General features: G+C 47.3%; 1 protein-coding gene across 1 annotated transcript in view; it reads right to left on the reverse strand.

The window, feature by feature from the left end:
• Nucleotides 1–372: 372 nt before the first annotated feature.
• Nucleotides 373–18,732, reverse strand: part of SETD7 (SET domain containing 7, histone lysine methyltransferase) — a 47,789-nt gene continuing 29,429 nt past the window's right edge. The window contains exons 5-8 of the mRNA XM_026499376.4: nucleotides 16,495–16,576; nucleotides 13,662–13,779; nucleotides 10,269–10,426; nucleotides 373–6,114 (exon numbers count right to left, since the gene is read on the reverse strand). Coding sequence (XP_026355161.1) covers nucleotides 5,934–6,114; nucleotides 10,269–10,426; nucleotides 13,662–13,779; nucleotides 16,495–16,576 — 539 coding nt within the window. The 3' untranslated portion in view covers nucleotides 373–5,933. The remainder of the gene's footprint in view (nucleotides 6,115–10,268; nucleotides 10,427–13,661; nucleotides 13,780–16,494; nucleotides 16,577–18,732) is intronic.

Consider the following 18,732-nt stretch of genomic DNA (forward strand, 5'->3'; position numbering starts at 1 on the left):
CTATACCCCTCCTCTACTCCACTCTCATGCTTTGTAAGTGGCTAATAACATTTTAAAACAGCTCAAAATATAAAGTTGGCTTAGTAGTTTAAACACATAGGCAGACATGTCATAACGGGGCCGTTAGGTGGTTAAGCATTTGCCTTGGGCTCAGGTCATGATCTCAGGAACCTGGGATGGAGTCAGGCTCCCACTCAGCTGGGAGTCTGCTTCTCCCTCTGCCCCTCTCCACAACCCCTCTTGCTCGCGCGCTCTCTCTCTCTTTCTCTCAAGTAAATAAATAAATAAATCTTTTAAAAAATATTAAAAAAAAGAAAAAGAAAAAAGTTATTGCCTTTCTGCCCTAAATGACCAAAGGAAGACAATGAGAGATGATTGTATATTTTGTTTAATACTTGCATTGTTTCTATAGCGCAATTATAGCAATCTTGAAATTTACTTTTCATTACAAATATTTGTCAAGTTTTGTTTCAGAAACATTTTTCCTACTCTCTTGCACATGCACCCAGACACACTACAAAAAAACTCATTCATAACACAGTAAGGGCAAACATTATTCATGTAAACATCTTTCATTAATTTCCCATAATTTAAAAAAATCATAGAATTATAGATATTGAATAAGGCTCATAGATTTAGTTCAAATTCCACAAAAGACCAATCTTTTGTTAACTGTGATGGGGTTACCTTTTGGTTGCAATAGATGCTGAAAGCATACCCCTAGGTTCCAATCCTTAAACATACCTCACAACCGAATAAATGCATTTCAGGATAAAAAGAGAACATAGAAAACCCAGGAGGAAACCTTTTGTAGGAGGGAGCTCAGACCATGAACCTAATTCCTTCGATGATAAGCAGGCATTACACATCCCTGTGGTTTCCCAACACAAGAATCGAGGTTGATTACAGTAACCCAAAATACAACCAAGTCGCTATGTCAAGATACATTGGCGTGTGTACGTATTGCTAGTAGACACAGTGAAACTTCTGTCATAGTTATCATTTCATTCTATCCAGGACCAACGCAGAGGAAAAAAACAAAACAAAACCACCCACTCAAGTTGAATACCATTATAAAGGAGTGTTCTAGTAACATAAGAGTCAGGAGAGTTGGGAGGTATGTCCCAGAGATGTGATTGGTCTTGATATTAAGACGACTCCTAACAACAGTGTGTAAAGTCACAGACAGAGGAAGCAAGGATTCGCGTTATCCGAGGACGTCTCTCTCTGGCTGGAAGTTCGGTGCACAGGTGCATAGCCTCCCAGAGCTGAGACAGGAAATGTACTGTGCTGAGAAATGGGCCCCTTGCCAGCTGCTCCCCCCTCCTTCCTCTCTGTGAGGTGGAGGCCAGGAGGCGGGGACTGCTGGCAAAACCGTGAAGTTCCACCCTGGGGTCTGAACCCCAACTCCACTGAGGGCAGCCTCCCTGACAAGTGTGACTAGGCAGTAAGGGTGGCGGGTGATGGTGGCCAGAAAACCCAGCTCTGAGGTTCACGCGGCCACATCTGGCTTCGGATTCTGCTGCCCTGCAAAGAAATTGTGCTCCGGATAACTGCACCAGTGTCTCTAATGCCTCTAATTCACTCGCGGGCCCTCGGAGGCCGGGAGTGATGTCACTTAAAGGTGGACACACCTCCATGAGCACCTAACTTACACCAGGAAGCGGCGGAGGCACTGGGGAAGCCTACGAGCTCTCTCCACGTCAGACGCAACGACGCAGGGAGGTTGCCATGAGTCAGAGTTATTTGTAGGCTTTTGATTTTTTAAAAATCAAAATTGATCTGCATTATATCTCAATAGACTCAGATAATTCTCACCAAAAATTTTGTAATTTGTTTAAATAGCACTGGAATAATTCGACTTCATTTAAATATATTCATTCTACCATGAAAATATTTCATACAAACATCTATTTACATACAAACACATTAAAATTTGTGAAAAGGGTTTCCACCCCTGTGGTTGTATGGCTTGAAATAGTTTCATTGCTTTGAATATGTATGCACACATTTGGCAAAATAAAACTATTAAAATTTAGTATTTTTTAAAATAAAAAAGTGACACCAAGGCTCCAAATTCCTGACGGGAAAGACCAAAGAAAAAAACAACCTAGCAAGGTACCTCAAGTAGATGTAAATTTAATATATTTTGTGAACCTTTGATCTGTGGCAAATAAACATTACAACTATCAGTCTTGCAACACAGTTTTGCTTGTTTTTCTAAAAGAAAAGATGTCTGGATTCTAAATCACTACTCTGAAGACAGAAACTTGAGGCAACGGGTTTTGAAACAAGGCAAAACAGAAAACTATACCTTCTTGGAAGATCTTAAATGCACTTTGCAGTGAGTGATTCAAAATTTTATATATTGAAGGAAAGTTTCTAAAGTGCCACATACTGTCTCACTGAGAAGGCAACCCTTGGATTCACTGTTCACAGTTACTGCCATGTTAATAGTTACATTAAATGGTGTAAATGGTTACACTTGCCTCCATGTTGGCCTTTCCAGGTTCTTGGTGGTAAGGAAATCGTTTTTCAAGTGTGAAGAACCCCCAGAAGGCATATAAATTGAACGCCATGCCCCGGACAGGTTCAAAGAGGTCTTGAAAAACGAATTTCCCTCTTTGTTTCTCAGGTAGGCCAGGGATGAAGCAGGTGAAAATAAGAATAGGTACTACGAAACTCAAGTCCTCCCCGCCTGTTGCCTCTTAATCTCATCTTCGCTTTGTGTCAGAAAGTCAGGCCTCACAGCGGTTCTGTCGGTCCATCCAAACGTCCATGTGGGGACATACTCCTCCAGATTAGTTCCTATTCCTAACGCTAACACAAGGTAGTATTCCGTCACAGAAAAGCTGCTAGGGAAAGGTCTAGTCATGCAGGAGTGGGGCTGAGACAGCTCTGAGTGAACCCCCTCGGGACTACGCCGTCACGCACACGCACAAGTGCCCGCGTTTTTTGGGAGAGCATGAAGGGACTTCTTCATTCCCACCACCTGGAATCTTCCGCAGTTCTGCTGTGACCATCCTGCTCGTGAAACTACCAGATTCGGCTGCTTCCTGACACGTTTCCTTCCACCGTGGATGTAAAGATTCAGTAGAGAAATACATCCCAAGGCCTTCCCCGCCAGACTTTGGCTCGAACAAGGAGAAACCCTTCCTTCCTCACCAGTTCCTCATGGAACCTCGACCCCCGCGACTTCTTTACCGACCTGCGGAACACAGTGAATCTCAAGCCCCCTCCAACCGGACTCTGTGACAAGGCCTTCCGTTGGGGAGTGGGGGAGGGGCGGGGAAGCAGGAGCCACAAAGCCCCCCCGAGACACAGAGTGGAGGCGCAGAAGTGCACCCAGAGGGCTAGCAGAGAGGAGAGACACTCAGAATAGGGGGCGAGAGGACGGAAAAGAGCAAGCGATCAGGGGACAGGGACATCAAGGCATTCTCACAGATGAGAGAGAGAGAGAGAGATGGAGAGAGAGAAAGAGAGGGAAGAGATGGGACAGGAGAGAGAAGAGGCGGAAGACACAAGAGGAGAGGAGGGAGAAGGGCAGAGAGGCTCGGCTTGGGTGTACGGTTTCCTCTGATTTGTCTGAAGGTCACAGACCCGCTGCTGGGTTTTACAGCGAGTGCTGTCATTCAATATCTCATTTGGAAAATGGATTAGTTGGTTAATTACTACCGACAACTCTTCAATCTCTTATATCAAAAGAAAGGAACAGAAGAAAGAAAGATTCCACTTGAGGGGGGTCATCAGAGTAACCCACGAGGACAAATTATACCCCTACTACAGCCTCAACAAGAATGGTATCACCACCAGGCACGAAATCACTCAAAGCCTAGCTGTGTTGGGAGTGTGACCTGCGCCATCCTGCCCTCGCTTACTGACCTGGCTCCACGGCCCAACTGACTGGGGCTACTTAAAGCCATCTTTCTCCTGAAGACAGTCACTCACTTCGGGACGCATTTGAATTAAAGCACCCATCAGCACCCAAGTCCCGAGACTGCCCAGCTGTCACAGTTTACAGAACGGTCTCTTTCTACAGAAGCTATCCTACCCTGGTGCGTTATCATCTAAGAACCCTACTCGACTCCCTTTGCGGGTGAGCCTTCTGACAGCCCTGACAACTTCTCACGTGGGAGCCCCCCCTCCCCCCCCCCCCCCGCCAGCTAGCTACCGGCCACGTGCACCGGCACCGCTGGAGAGGGGGGTTCCAGGAAGCCTGGCCCTGCAAAGGAGGGCAGGGCCCCTTCTGTCACTGTCTGGGGGGCTGAATCCTGTGCCCAGGGGCCGCCTGAACGGAGAGCTGTGAGCAGCCCTGGGTCAAGCACTTTTGTGAAATTCTTCCTAAGAGCAATGTGTACCTGACAAGAAACAGCAAACTTCCTTCCTGCCCGTTTCTTTACTCTTCTCGCTGCCAGCAAGGGATCCCCATCGGCTGTGGCTTGGCAGGCTTTAGCTTTCAAGACCAAACTGGCTCAGGCGACAGGAGCCGCCGGCGGCAGCTACAGGTGGTGGCAAGTGCTGCTCTCCATCACTTCCGGCAGCCTCGTCGAGGCGTCCGAAGAGACACGGCTACGGCACGGGGTGAGGGCGCTTGCAAAAGCCCCAGACTTGCAGAATTCATTCAGAGCCATCCCAGGTACATTACACACCTAACGAGCTAAACTGAAAAACAGGGGTTTTCTCCTTATTTCAGCAGTTGGAATTACACGTGGCTTGCAAAATGGCTGCAATGCTATTGATATCGTTGCTTTTCAACTAGACAGGTGTTACTCTTAATTCACAACGCTTTGAAGCAGGTAAGTGCTTTGGAAAATACAACAATGAAGAGTTTTAGCATTAAGGTTTGATTTGCACCTAGTGATCAGTATGTCTCTCCTAATAGTAGCAATTAAAAAAACCCCAACTTTAGAATGCTGTGTTAGAATTCTAGGTGGTTATTTGACTTTTGAATTCAATGCATGGTGCTGCAAGCCAGATTGCTCTATGTTATGTACATTTAATGTGTACCCGAGGAGAAGAAATTACTAGCACTATTGAAGATACTGCAAAACTGCCACAGTTACTGCTTAGAAATCCTAATTTCCCTCTCTCCTTTCTTAAAGTATATATTACAACTCTCCCATAACTTAATGCAAACAAAGTAAATTCATTTCTTCTCACATCTTAAAGCAAAGGTATCTTTGTTTACATGCGAGAATAATAGTTCTACAATAATACCCTGGCCCTATCAGCCAGTTCTTTATATTAGGACATAATGATGAAACAATGATATAGAAAGAGCCAGAGAGACCTACGCACTGGCACTGACATGAAATCCATTTGGAAGTTTTTTTCTCTTGTAAAAGATATCTAAGATAGAGAATGGGACTGAGGGGTGAAATGACTCAAAAAAGTGGGGTTCTGTTCGCTAGGAAAAAAAAAACAAAGCCATTCTATTGCAAGATACAGATCAAAGGTTAAAAGGCAAATTATACTACATTTAGAGAATAAAAATGTAGTAATTCTCTATCCTCCATATGGCACATATGCAAGTGTGAACGCACACACTTTATGTTGGCCATAGGAAAAAACATCATGGAAAAACCACGGACTAAAAATGACTGAAAAGCCCCCTTTCCCTTTTTCAGTCTAATCATTTGGCATCTCTGAGTGTGGTACAGATTTAGACTTGAACCACCCAAGAACATCACGCTGTCTGTGTCAAGTGTTCGACAATACCTCTCAGTAGGACGCTGCTGCAAGGCTAGCTAATTTTAAATCTGGTATGAGTAATACAGTCAAACCTAGTTAGTATGCGAGAAAGTCGTTGCTAACGCGGAGTGAGAGGATGTGATGTCACAGCATGAGCAGTCCCTGGTTGTCCCGTTGTCGGAAAACGTAGTGCATAGATCCAAGTTTCTATTCCCGGTCTCGGAAGCCCAGGGCTGAGCCTTTCACTTCTGCTGGGTGGCCTGGAAGGCCTTCAGCTCCACCTGGTACCACTCGGGCGCTTCAGGCCCGCTCTTCCCCGGGGGGCTGTGGTCGTAGCCGTAGGCCACGGTGAGCTCTTCGTCAGCCTCCACGGCTCGGAGCGTGCGGATGCATTTGATGGGCCCGAAACGGGGGTGGACAAACCTAGACATCAAGAGGCACACAGTCATTCCTGGGTCAGATCGGAAGGTTAGAAGCAGAGCCTGGGGTGGGGCGGCGGGGGGGGGGGCGGAGATGAAGGGGTAGGAATCACCCGGGAGCTCTTCCCTGGGCACCACTGGTGGGTCCTCAAGCGTGGCTCACGACTGGCCAGCATCAGCTTTCACCTGGGCGCTGCCAGACATGGAGAAGCTCAGCCCCGCCCAGACCTGCTGACTTGGTGTCTGCATTTTAACAACACCTCCAGGTGATTCATAGGCACGTTCAAGTTTAAAAAGCACTGCTCTAGCTTCCTCTCTGAGCATACTTGGCACTCTGTATTTATAAACCAACAGCATGGGCAACAACAAAAATCTGCCCTGAATGAGAAACCGGAGCCAGTGCGGCCGGTTGGCATGACAGCCCACCTGGCCTGTCGCGTCGGATTACCTGGCTGTGCCTCGTGGGCAAGGCTTCACCAGGGCACTTTGGGAGGTGGAAGGAAGAGCCCCGTGGATTTTCCAAAGCAAAACACTGTCTCCCACCCTATACAGACAGAGGAAGTATTATTTTCTAGCATAACAGTAGACGAAGACTGCTTTCCAGGAGCGAAGCCTAGACCTCTCTGCCAACCTGCTTTTAAATATTTCCCTGTGAAGCATCCTGTGCAGGGAGCAGCCTCGAGCATCTCGGAACCTCAGGCAGGGCTAACGCTATGCCTGTGTTCCTCTGCCAAAGGCTCCCAACCTGGTTCACCCCTCCGGCCCCTGCAGGAGAACAGGAGATAAATAAGGAATAGATTTAGCTCACCTAACAGCTTCTGAAACCCAGAACGGAAATACGTAAGGCATGGCCAGAAAGAAATTCGCTTTATCTTTATATGCATCTGGTCAAATCAATCTCATTCCTCTATAGTCACATTTTGAACAAAGGACATGGAGACACCACAGAAGTTTCCAGGCCCTAAGTTATGATTGGCACATGGGGCATGATAGCAAGTACTTAGCTGTCTCCCTCTATTGGTGGTGGGGAAAGGAGTGTGTCTGTGGTTCAGGGACATCTTTTATGTCGAGGACAAAGGAATAAGCTCACCCTCACTCCAAGGGGCCTCTATGTCCACCCTACTTGGCTGTCATCTTTCCTGGAAAGCACACTTGACTTAGGGTCAGAGACTTAGGCGAGAGTCCCGGTTCCACACATTATTGCTGCCCCCTCTCAGAAAGCTCACTTCCATATCTCTGAATCTCACCTGCAAATTCCTGGTAATACTAGCGATCCTAATCGTATAAGAGTCGTCACTGTGACAAAGTAGGACCCCATGTATGAGGCACCCCACACGGTGCCAGGCACGAAGTGAGGACTCAGCTTCTGCTAGTGACTATGTGCACACCTCTGTGAGTGATTGTGCGTGTGCACAGAATTCTCATATTGTGCTCTATCACAGACATCGCTGCACCAGGGATTTGGGAAGTCCTTATTAAAACCACAACTCTTGGGGCGACTGGTGGCTCAGTCGGTTGGGCATCAGGCTCTTGGTTTCCCAGCCCCACGTGGGACTCCCTGCACCCCGGACAGTCTGCTTGCCTCTGTCTCCGTCTTCTCCAGCTCGTGCTCTCTCTTCAATAAATAAATAAATCTTTTTTAAAAATAATAAAATCATAGCTCTTCGTCTCTAAATTAAAATATTGCATTAAAAAAATAATACCCCTGAAACGGAGCTCTAGCTAATCTTCTCGCACGGTGACAAAATTCTACAGGAAGCCTAAGACTTCTGGTATAATCCTCTTTTCATTTTCCTGCTTATTATCATTATTTTCAAAGAGTAGAAAAAGGACAGACTGAAAAGAAAGAATTCCATTTCAGGTGCTCATTCTCCCTGGCGGCAGGGGGGCACAACGCTTACGGACACTTAGCCACTGGGGCTGAGAGGTCCACGTTGCTGGTCTGTGATGGGGAGGGGCGGGGAACAGATAACGGGTCCTGGGAGGACTGAGTGAGCGAATTCATGAGAAGCCGTTAGCGTGGCACCGGCCTAAAGTGCTCAATCAGTGCCAGCAGCACGATTAGTGGCCAAAGCAAACCTCCCTGTGCCCAGTGGCTTGGGCCCTCGGCGACATGTCACCTACACTGACGACTAGGGCAGTAGTTGGTGTCTGCTTGTCCATTTGGCATTTTGTACAGGACCGCAGCTTATACAGGGATATTGTTTGGCTGATGTTAAGTGTGTATAATAATACCAATAATTTTAGAAGCAAATGAATGCCACGAATCAGTATCTGAATTCTGTATTTCTTATTTCTCAGGTAGTCTTCCCATTACCCCAAATAACTAATCATTCACATTGGGCTTGAAGGAAATAACCCTGAGGAGTCTGGGGACTTGATTTTGCACAAACGGTTCCCTCCCTTGTCTCCTGTGCGCTCTTCTTTTTGGTGAGAAAAACCTTGTCCTCGTCGTGAAACCACAGAACTCATTTGTTTTGAAAGAGTAGTCTCAGTAGCATTTGTTACTGTTGGTTACCACTGTTTTAGAAGACTGTTGGGAAGCCGCGTGCAGCTTGGAACGATGCTTTGGCCTAATTCACATTGGCCACGAAAGCCTTGGAGTTAATAACAGTGTCAGTTTCATTTCACATGACACATGTCCTTTGCCATTTCTACCTGCCCTTTAAACAGAAGTACTGCAGTACTTGGTACTGGCTGCCAAGGAGAGCAAGTCACTGCCAGGACAATTTCCAAGCCGTCTCAGGGATGCGAGGAGGGACATTCAACTCCTGGCAATTTTCCTACAGATTAAATGCACATGATCGGATCCTGCTTCTGTTAACAAGCAATAGACGGGGGGACTGCGAGCTGGAACTGAGCAGAAAAGGTGGCACGCAGCTGCCTGGCTCCCAGGGGGAACAGGCATTTTCTGGCTGAGCTAAGGAGATCAATGACGATGGTCCAGGGAATGCCAACTGTACTCTTCAAGGAAAAGTCAGAGATGCTTGACTTTGGGAGGAGAACATTCAGGGGGCATATGAAAGCTTCTAAAATATCTGGAGGGCTACAATGTCTAAGAGAGACTGGCATAGTGCATAGGGAAATAATTAGGGCAAAGGGCTGGATGTTACAGGGAAACCCATTTGGATTCCATAGAGAGAACATTTTAATCATCAGAGCCCAAAAGCTGATTTCATAATACCTATTTCAGTTTGTCCAGATAGCTGCCTTCGTGGGTAACAGTAAGCTGCCCCTCAATGGAGGTTTACAAGAGGTTCCGTGAGCTATTGGAAGGGGAGGCTCAAACTCTGAGAGGTAGGGCTATTTGACTTTTCAAAATGACAGCTTCATTGAGATGCAATTCATATACCCTAAAATTCACCCATTTGAAGCGTAAAATTCAGTGGGTTTCAGGTGGGCAACCATCACCACTATCTAATTTTAGTACACTGTGCTACCCTCAAGAGAAACCCCATACTCATTAGCCATCAACCCCGTTTCCCTCCACTCCCCCAGGGCCCTGGGCCACCACTGATCTGTACTCTGTCTCTGTGAATTTCACTGTAATGGACAAGTCATATCAATAGAATCACACACTATGGGATCGTATGTGGCTGGCTTCTTGTACTGAGCATAATGTTTTCAGGGCTCATCCACGCTGTAACACGTGACAGTAGTTCTTTCCTCTTTAGTGACAAATAACGGGGACTCTGATTTCATCAGTCTCTTCCAACACCAAGACGTTGTGTTCTAGGCTTGGCATTTTATTTTCTTCCTTCCTTTCCCAACAGGAAAGCGTTCACTAGTCCCCACTGCACAGAGTAATTTTAATTTTTCTAATATTTCAAATAACACTATGCGTCATTTTCCAGAGTGAGACAACTGAAGGACAAAAAAGCACTGACGAAACAGCAACCAGGAAGTGTCGCATTCCCATAGTATTTCTACTCTTCTAAGCACTTTGCTGTCTCGAGCGGCCAAGGCCAGGGAAGGGGCCAGAATTCGGATTCTGAGTGTCAAGTCATCACCGTGAGGCCTCTGGGGCACGAGCCTCAGGACCCCGGAGGGCGCCGCCTTCACCTGGGGCGGGGTGCCGGCTGGGACGTGCCCTCGGCAGTCGCAGGGCCCCGGCGGGTGGCGCCCAGACCCACCCTGGCAGCTCGGCGTCATACTCACATATCGTAGGCGCAGTTTGGCGTGAAGGAGTGGTTTGCCTTGTGTCCCAGGGAGGCACAGTACTTGGACACGTGGTTGTGCGGCTCAGGCACATCGATGACCGTGTCTTCGTCGAGGGAGAGGGTATTCCCATTAAGGGCCCAGTCCCTGCTGTCCACCTGAGGAAACCAGAAAGCGAGCGTCAGAGAGGGCCCTTCTCCCCAGATCTCCGAGAACATCAGCAACACGAACTCATTTCTCCTTCCGTTCGCGGGGCGAGCGCTGCATACGTGAGAAGAACCCAAGGGAGCCCTCCGCGCATCGACGGCGCGGAAGCCGTTGGTGGGCAGCGCCGGGCAGCTCGACCTCCTACGTGCGGATTCTTCCTCCTCTTATGTGAAAAAAAGTACTTAAAGTCCCTTACCACGACACACAAAAATGGAACCAGATGTCCCTAGGTTGTTTATTTCTTCACTGGGGGCTCAGACCTGTGAACCTCAAAAGCGCTCCAGCACCAAACTCAGATTTTTACCCATCCAGCTGTTGCGTAAATAGCCCAAACAAAGAGGGGTTTTAGCTACTGCTTTCCCAGGGACACCGGACCCCACATCTGCTGGCAGATTAGATAAAGCCCAGCACCACAAAGCCCCCAGACCGCCTCTGTCCTTGGGAGCTCTCTGGCCCAGAGACTCCTCACTGTGCCACACGTCTCCTAGACACGTCAGCCCCCTCTCTGACCCTCTCTTCCCTGGAGTTCCCTGCCCTTCTCCTGCTCCGGACGGTGGCCCCTGTGCCACAGCCCTCTGGACCATCTTAGGCCGGCAGGACATGCCCTCTCTCGCCTCCCTGTCCAAGCGCCGCCCCGTGTCAGTGAAGCCTGGTGTGTGTTACTGCGTCCTGTGGCCAGATCTGCTTCTCTGACCAAGCCCCAAATCCCTGGAAGCCCTACTGGGAAGGAGACCAGGCAAAAGAAATACACAAGAAAGAACATCAAAGGGAACCGGAACTCTGAGGAAAGCAAAATGGTGCTTCAGCCAATCCTTTACCTTCGTTACAAGTGGGCGATCAATGGACCAGCAGACGGTGTCACGGTTACCCGTGTGCTCTCTGAGCTGCAACAGCACTCTCTCTCTGCAGGGCACCGACACGCTTCCCTTCTCCAGCCCACCGCCCCACTCCACCCACTGCCCAGGATCTGCTCATGTCAGCACAGCCGTTTCTTGGTGCAAACAGGATTACATTAAAAAGAATTTTTTAGAAGATTTTATTTATTATTTTAGAGAGAGAGAGCAAGCAGGGGAAGGAGCGGAGGGAGAGGGACGAGCAGACTTCCTGCTGAGCACGGAGCCCCACGCGAGGCTCGATCCCACAACCCTGAGATCATGACCTGAGCCGAAACCAAGAGTCGGATGCTTAACCAACTGAGCCACCCAGGTGTCCCCTACGATCACATTTTTATGTAGAACTGTTGACTCTCAGAGGTATACTGCCTCTCCTGCCCCTAAACTACAATTATGCTGTTTTTTTGTATCTGACATTCACTCAACAAACATTTACTGAGTGCCTATCATATGCCAGGCCCTGTTCTAGGTGTGGGGGATACAGCAGTGATTTAAGTGAAAAAAATCTTCATGGATCTTAATATTCCAGCCCTGTTACATGATGCTGGTATGTGATACTTGGTACTATCTACCTTACGTTGTCACTAGCTGTGTTTTTCTTATCTCTCCAACAGCTTTAAAGATTTATTTATTACTTTAGAGAGAGAGCACAGGGGGAGGAGCAGAGGGAGAGGGAGAGAGAGTCTCCAGCAGGCTTCTCACTGAGCACGGAGCCTAAAGCAGGGTTTGACCCCACAACACCAACATCAGGACCTGAGCCAAAATCAAGAGTCCAACAGACTGTGACACCCAGGTGCCCCTCCCCAAGAGAATCCAAACTTCATGAAGGCAAGGAGGGTGCCTCATTCATTTCCAAAGGACAGCATGTGGTGAGTTTCACCAGGAGCCAGATTCTGCTATTTGAAATCCGGCTTGAGCTCTGCTAGTCACTGTATTTGTGACCTCGGACAAATGGCTCACCCACTCTGGGCTTCAGTTTTGTTATCCGTAAAATAGAATAAACAGTATATCAGTAGCCCGAGCCACCTCTCATACGCTGAATTTCCTGGACTGTCAGGATTACGGACGCAGAGGTCTGGCCATCACCAGGGGATACTGTGTGCCGGGCCATGGCTCAGTGTGAACGCCAAGCCATCTTTGTCTGTACGACAGCTCTGAATGGGCAAAAACTTGATTATTTCCCGGCATTCCCCCGTAGCATTGCATAGCCGTAAGTGAAAAGGGGAAGTACATGAATGAGGGTATGAGCAATAAGCCCAAGTCTCCCACGCTGAATGCAAGTGAGCCCAGGCGGAGACTACAAGCTGGGGTCAAGCAGCGGACTTTGTGCCCCTCAGCGGACATGTAAGGAAGTTAATGGTGACTTGAAGAAGCAAAACCAAAAACACCTATGAATTCTGGAAAACATATTGTATTTTAAAGGCAAGAGGTGATGATTCTTTAACTTTTTTTTTTTTTAACTTTTTCAGTTTCTTGGGCAATAGAACCCTTCCTGGCTGGATGTAGGCGACTGTACGACTTTTGCACAAACAGAAGGAGGGGGCCTTCCTTTAAAGCGCCCTGTGCAAGATCATAAATTAATTACTGACAGGATCCAGTTGGATCTCAATTTTTCAGACACTGGGGGTAGTACGGTACAAAGCAGTTGCTGTCTCATCGATGGGCGCCATTCCACTTTCTATAAAGTAGCTGTGAAAGAGACCCCAGAGAGTTCCCCTGTCCCTCTCACCATGTGAGGCTGCAATGAGAAGAGAGCCATTTATGAACCAGGAAGTGGTTTCTGACCAGACACCACATCTGCTGACATGTTGATGTTGGGCGTTCAGCTTCCAGAACTGTGAGAATTAATTTCTGTTGTTTACAGGCCACCCAGTGTATGGTATTTTTTTAAAAAAGATTTTATTTATTTATTTGAGAGAGAGAGAGGGAGACTTAGAGAGGAGAGAGAGAGAACGAGCACGAGCAGAGGAGAAGGGCAAAGGGAGAAGCAGACTCCCCGCTGAGCAGGGAGCCCGATGGGGGGCTCGATCCCAGGACTCTGGGATCATGACCTGAGCCAAACGCAGATGCTTAACCAACTGAGCCACCCAGGCACCCCCAGTGGATGGTATTTTTGCTACAGAAATCCGAACACTGCTATAAGACAATATCCCATCAATTTTACAAAAAAACCCTGTTTGTTCCTTCATATTTCTAGAGAATACTAAGAAAAGGGGCTAACAGGAAGATTAAGAGTGTTGGAAACCAAGCCCTGTAACCAATCAAGCTGATTCTCCACTTCAAGCCCACTCACCTCTTGGTGTGTAATCCGGACTCCATTATAAAAAGACATAACAGTATTAGGTCCCACCGCTACCTTTGAAAATAGTCCTTCTCCAGCACTGGAAATGAGAGAGTCAGCAACATAAACCCTAAGTGGGAAAAAAGGGCCAAACAATGATTCTTTTAGTTTGATATGTCACTCTTTATATCAACCACCAAAATATCAGTATGGCTACTGAATCCAAAGCATTAGTTAGTTCACAGTGATCCACTGAGGAAGGAAGGAAGGGAGGATGAGAAGTTAAACCACAGTGTTTGGCACTGGAAACTGAAGAACTAGTACTCACGAATGTATTAAGAGTGGTGTTTAAAATCTGCTCTCTAACATGGGGATCATGATATACAGTTGACCCCTGAACAACCTGGGTGTGAACTGTGCAGGTCCATTTATATGTGGATTTTTTACAGTATTGAAAATGTCCTTTCCTCTTCCTTATGACTTTCTCTTTCTTTTTTTTTCAGGTTTTATTTTTAAGTAATCTCTCCACCCAACGTGGGGCTCCAACTCACAACCCTGAGATCAAGAGCTGCACATTCTACTGACTGAGCCAGCCAGGTGCCCCCCTTATGATTTTCTTAATAATATTTTCTTTTATCTAGCTGACTTTATTGTAAGAATACAGTGTATAATACATATTATTAACAAAATATGTGTTAATCAATTCTTTATGTTATTGGTGAGGCTTCCTGTCAACAGTAGGCTCTTAGTAGTTCAGTTTTTGGGGAATCAAAAGTTACATGTGGATTTTCAACTGCATGGGGTAGGAGCAGGGGTTGGTGGCCCAACCTGTGTTGTTCAAGGTTTCACTGTATTCATAAAGCAACTCAATGTTTGATAGGAGGTTTTTTTAAAGTTTATGTTTTTAGTTAATGAGTATTTTCACAGTCTTCCAGGACAAGTAAAACATTTCCAAAGTAATTAAAGCTATACCCAAGTTTGTCAATGCCAAATAGGAGGGAAAGACTGTTTTAATTAAGCCCCAAGATGAACCTGTCACATGAAAGAGTGACAAACAATAAAACATACCCAATAAGCACTTCCCAACAAAAGAGTTTATAACGGGTCTAGTAACTATGGCCCCCGGCCCACACCTGGCAGCTGGGCATTTTTGTAAATAAAGTGTTCTGGAACACAGCCACACCTCTTTATTGCGTATTGTCTATTGCCACTTTGGGGTGACAAAAGCAGACCTGAGCAGTTGCAATAGAGACCCACAAACCCTAAAATAGGGACAACGTGGCTCTTTACAGAAAGAGTTTGCCAATCCCTGGATTTACAGGAAAACAGCACTCATGACTATCGAACTGGATTTAATAAGCGAGTACATGCCCCATCAACAACGATTTCAGTTCTTTGGGCACTGGGATGTCACAGTTCTGGTGGAACCGGTCATCTTTCATCTTTGTTACATGAATCTTATGCTTATTTTGTAGACTAGAGGACCGAATTATTGCTTCCAACTCTTTCCTGCTACCCTGTGGTAGAATTATACGTCCTGCTGCTTGGCCCCGTGACCTTGCGGTGCCTCTCCCGGAGTGGGGAGATGATGTACCCCCGTGCCTGGATCCCTCCGGGCTTGGCTGTGGGATCTACTTTGCTACTTGAACATGGGTAGGGAGACTGCGGGCCAGGTCTCAGGTGGTAAGAGGCTTGGCCTCCTTGAATTCCCACTCCTCTCTGCAGGAAGAAGATGCCCCAGGGGGCTTAGTTGCTCGACATATGAAACAGACCTGAACCGGACTTGCAATCTGGAGTCCAGCTGAGCCAAGTGGCACCGAGGTGAGCCCAGTCAAAAGCGGCTGAGCCCCAGCTAGCCTACAGAACCACGAGTGTAAAATAAAATGCGTGCGTTCATTGCGAGTTCACTGTGAATTTTGAGGGCGTCCTTACACAGCCTCATCACAACGACAGTAACAAAAAAGACCGAGACATAGGATTATCGTGCTACTGTGTTTTGGGGTTACCAAGAGACCGAACCCTTCCCTTTGTAAATGGACCAGAGCTCTGTATCAAGAAAGAGGCCATTCATTCATTGTGACATTGTGGTGTGAGCTGTGTCAGTTCAACCAGGGAAGAGACTGATTTTTCAGATGGGATCAGAACAGAAAGTGAGTGGAAGCCCTGCTTACAAGGAGTGAGGCAGAGAGAAAAGCGACTGCAGTTGGCTCTCTTCCTCACGCACAGGCAGGTTGCTAGGGGATAAGTCTCGGGCCGAGGACCAGCGAGAGCCCCACCAACCACGGAGAGCTGGAGTTTCGAGAAGATCGAATGGAATGGGACTTGACACTTGGGGAGGGGGCTTATAGAATCAGAAGCTTGTCATTTGTAAGCTGGAAGCTTTTTATGCTTCTTCTAGTCTTTCTTTCACTGCTGTTCTCCCTTCGTGAATCAAGAACACGCCTGGTGTTCCAGCCCCCCCGTCAGCTGGCTGAGTAAAGGAGGCATTCCGGTGCCTGCCCAGGCTGGAGCTGGAAGGAGCATGGAATGCTCCCCTAGAGGCCAGCATGTGGCTGCAGCATCACCTGCACCAGGGGCCCAAGAAAGGGGACATCGAGGCAGGGCACAGCGGGCTCTCTAGATATCGAAGTTTCCTTCTGGAACTGACACATGACCGCTCTGTGCTTTAGGGGTGGAGAAACTCTCTCACAGGCACACAGTCTATATAAGCATAAAAACACTCTTCCTCAGAATATATGAATATTTTCTTCTGCTCAGAGGACTACAAAGGAGGATTAGTTCCCACCATGAGGGTTATTTAACTTCCCATAAACAATGCTGTTCAAACCACAAGGAAAAAAGTTACCTCTCTGATTCATATGGATCTGGAAGAAGAGCACTGGTAGAAATGCAAGATGACGTCGACTTATCAAAGTGGTACACCGAACCTGAAAAGCAAGAGAAAATCTCAATCTAGAGATTACCGAGCTAGGAGAGAGTTTTTAAAGCAGGAGTTAAATAATGAAAAATGTTATTCAAGTTACACCGACTAGAATAAATTCTTCAATATAAATGAATGGTTTTTAGATTTGCTTTTGAGTTTTATTTTTAGGTCTTAATGAAGAGCCATCAGACATATCTCTTGAAATCCCATTTTTGCTTTTGAATTTTCTTTATTCAGATGGTTTACAAAATGCTTGTGTAATTAAAATTTTTTAATCAAGAACTTGCTTTGTCATGAAATTTTGAGATCTCTCTGGTCAGATCGGGTTAGATGATGGTTTTAATTTTTTCTTGTGGTTTTCTTCCTACTAGACACAGGCTGTAAAGTCCAACCAGCCAGCCCTGGCAATTGTCCCCTTCACTAAAAATAAACATTCGCCTCATCAGAATTAAGAACAGAACTGCTTTTGATAAAGCAAAAAGAAAGTCTTCTTATTTCTATTAAGGTGGTTCAGAAGCCAATCAGTAATTTATTCTAGAAACTAAGGTACATAACTGTTCTAGAATTAACATTGGTTCTCCGCAATGGATTAGCCTTCGAGAATCCTCCCAGAGCACAATGAAGATATCCGATGCTCTAATGCCTAATAGTAAAGAAACACATTTTAGAAACAAAGCGCTTACTCCTGCAAAGTAAATTATTTAAGTCACTAAGGCATCATAAATCATCCCATTAAGCAATTCCTCAGCGGTTACCAGGTCCTCCTCCTGGTTTTTGTTTGTTTGGTACAATCACAAAACTCCAATCAGTGTCTCAAACTAAAAGCAATCCATATCAGTCAGTATCTAGCCAGGAAACAGACCATTCGCGTATTTCAAAGAGAGAATTTCACTCAGGGAATTGGTTATATGGAGCACAGAGAAACTGAGAAGCCGAAGGGACAGGTGAGGAGCCCAAAAACTGGCAGGAGCTGGCAGCCATGTAACCCTAAGGCAGAGGGACGAAGGAGCAGGTGGTGTGCCCGGGGCTCTAGAGCCGGGGTACCCGCCCAGGGAAGCTGGAATGCAGGGGGAGATGGAATCGGGAGACAGGCCCCTGATGGAGACGCTGCTGGACACAGAGAGTGCCTTCCTGATGCCTTCCCTCTCCGTGGCCCTGGCCAGTGGCTCCCTGTGGCCAAACCCAGACAGAACCCCACGCACAAGAACCTAGGAAATGTGGTCTGCTAGGGGGAGAAGCCCCCCCCGCAATAAAAGCAGGGCGGGAGAAGGACGAGAAATGCATCTGAGAGCAAACTGGTAATGGACCAATGCACAATCCATTAAAGGAACTTAGCTGAAAAAAGAACCCACGCTTTCCAACCAAACTTTTCTGTGAATACATGTTCTATTGTGCAGAAAAGCTCCTCTGAACTTCCCCCTCCCTTCCTTAGACTAAACCTTTCATCACAAATATACCAAGTGCCAGCTCCACGGAAAGCCCCGTGTTGGGGACGGTGCGGATGCCAACAGGAGAAACATCTCCAGCTGCTCTCAAGGGGCTGAGGCCGTCTTGTCCACCACACGCTGCCCTGTCCTGTTTTCCCACCCTGGCCAATGCTCCGGGCAAACGGAGCACACCATTTACTCCTCCTCCTCTCCTCTGTAATTTATACTATGCCCGTCGACCAGAATTCATTCATTCCCTGGCAGACATCAGTTCTAAGAAGTGAGCCAAGCCTTAAGGACGGCACAGGAATTACCAGAGAAAGGAGTTCCTCTGGGGAGAGGTGAAGACATGAGGCAAGAAGCAAGTCCAGCCTGAGCCCGACGAGGAATCAGCATGCAGTGATTGGGTAACCAGAGCAGTCTATGGTTCCGGAGGCATAAACAGAAAGGGTGCGAGGGGCAGGTGGGGGGCGTACTTGCCATGAGATACTTGCATTACGTTTTCCTCCTCCTCCCCACACTGGATCAGATGGCTGAGCAGCCCCATCAGACCTGGTCTGCAGCTCACTCCCTGTAACTGAGAGGGGGTGCGGGGTAGGCGAGAAGCGCCCAACACCCGAGACCTGGGTCGTACCCCGCCCCCCCAGTCATCCGAAGCAGCCGTGCTTCCTGGCCCTGTGAAACCCAAACTGCTCGACGTGTCCTCAAATTAACAGGCCTGCCAGAATCTTAC

Source organism: Ursus arctos, unplaced genomic scaffold (genome assembly GCF_023065955.2).
Source record: "Ursus arctos isolate Adak ecotype North America unplaced genomic scaffold, UrsArc2.0 scaffold_11, whole genome shotgun sequence".
NCBI lineage: Eukaryota > Metazoa > Chordata > Mammalia > Carnivora > Ursidae > Ursus > Ursus arctos.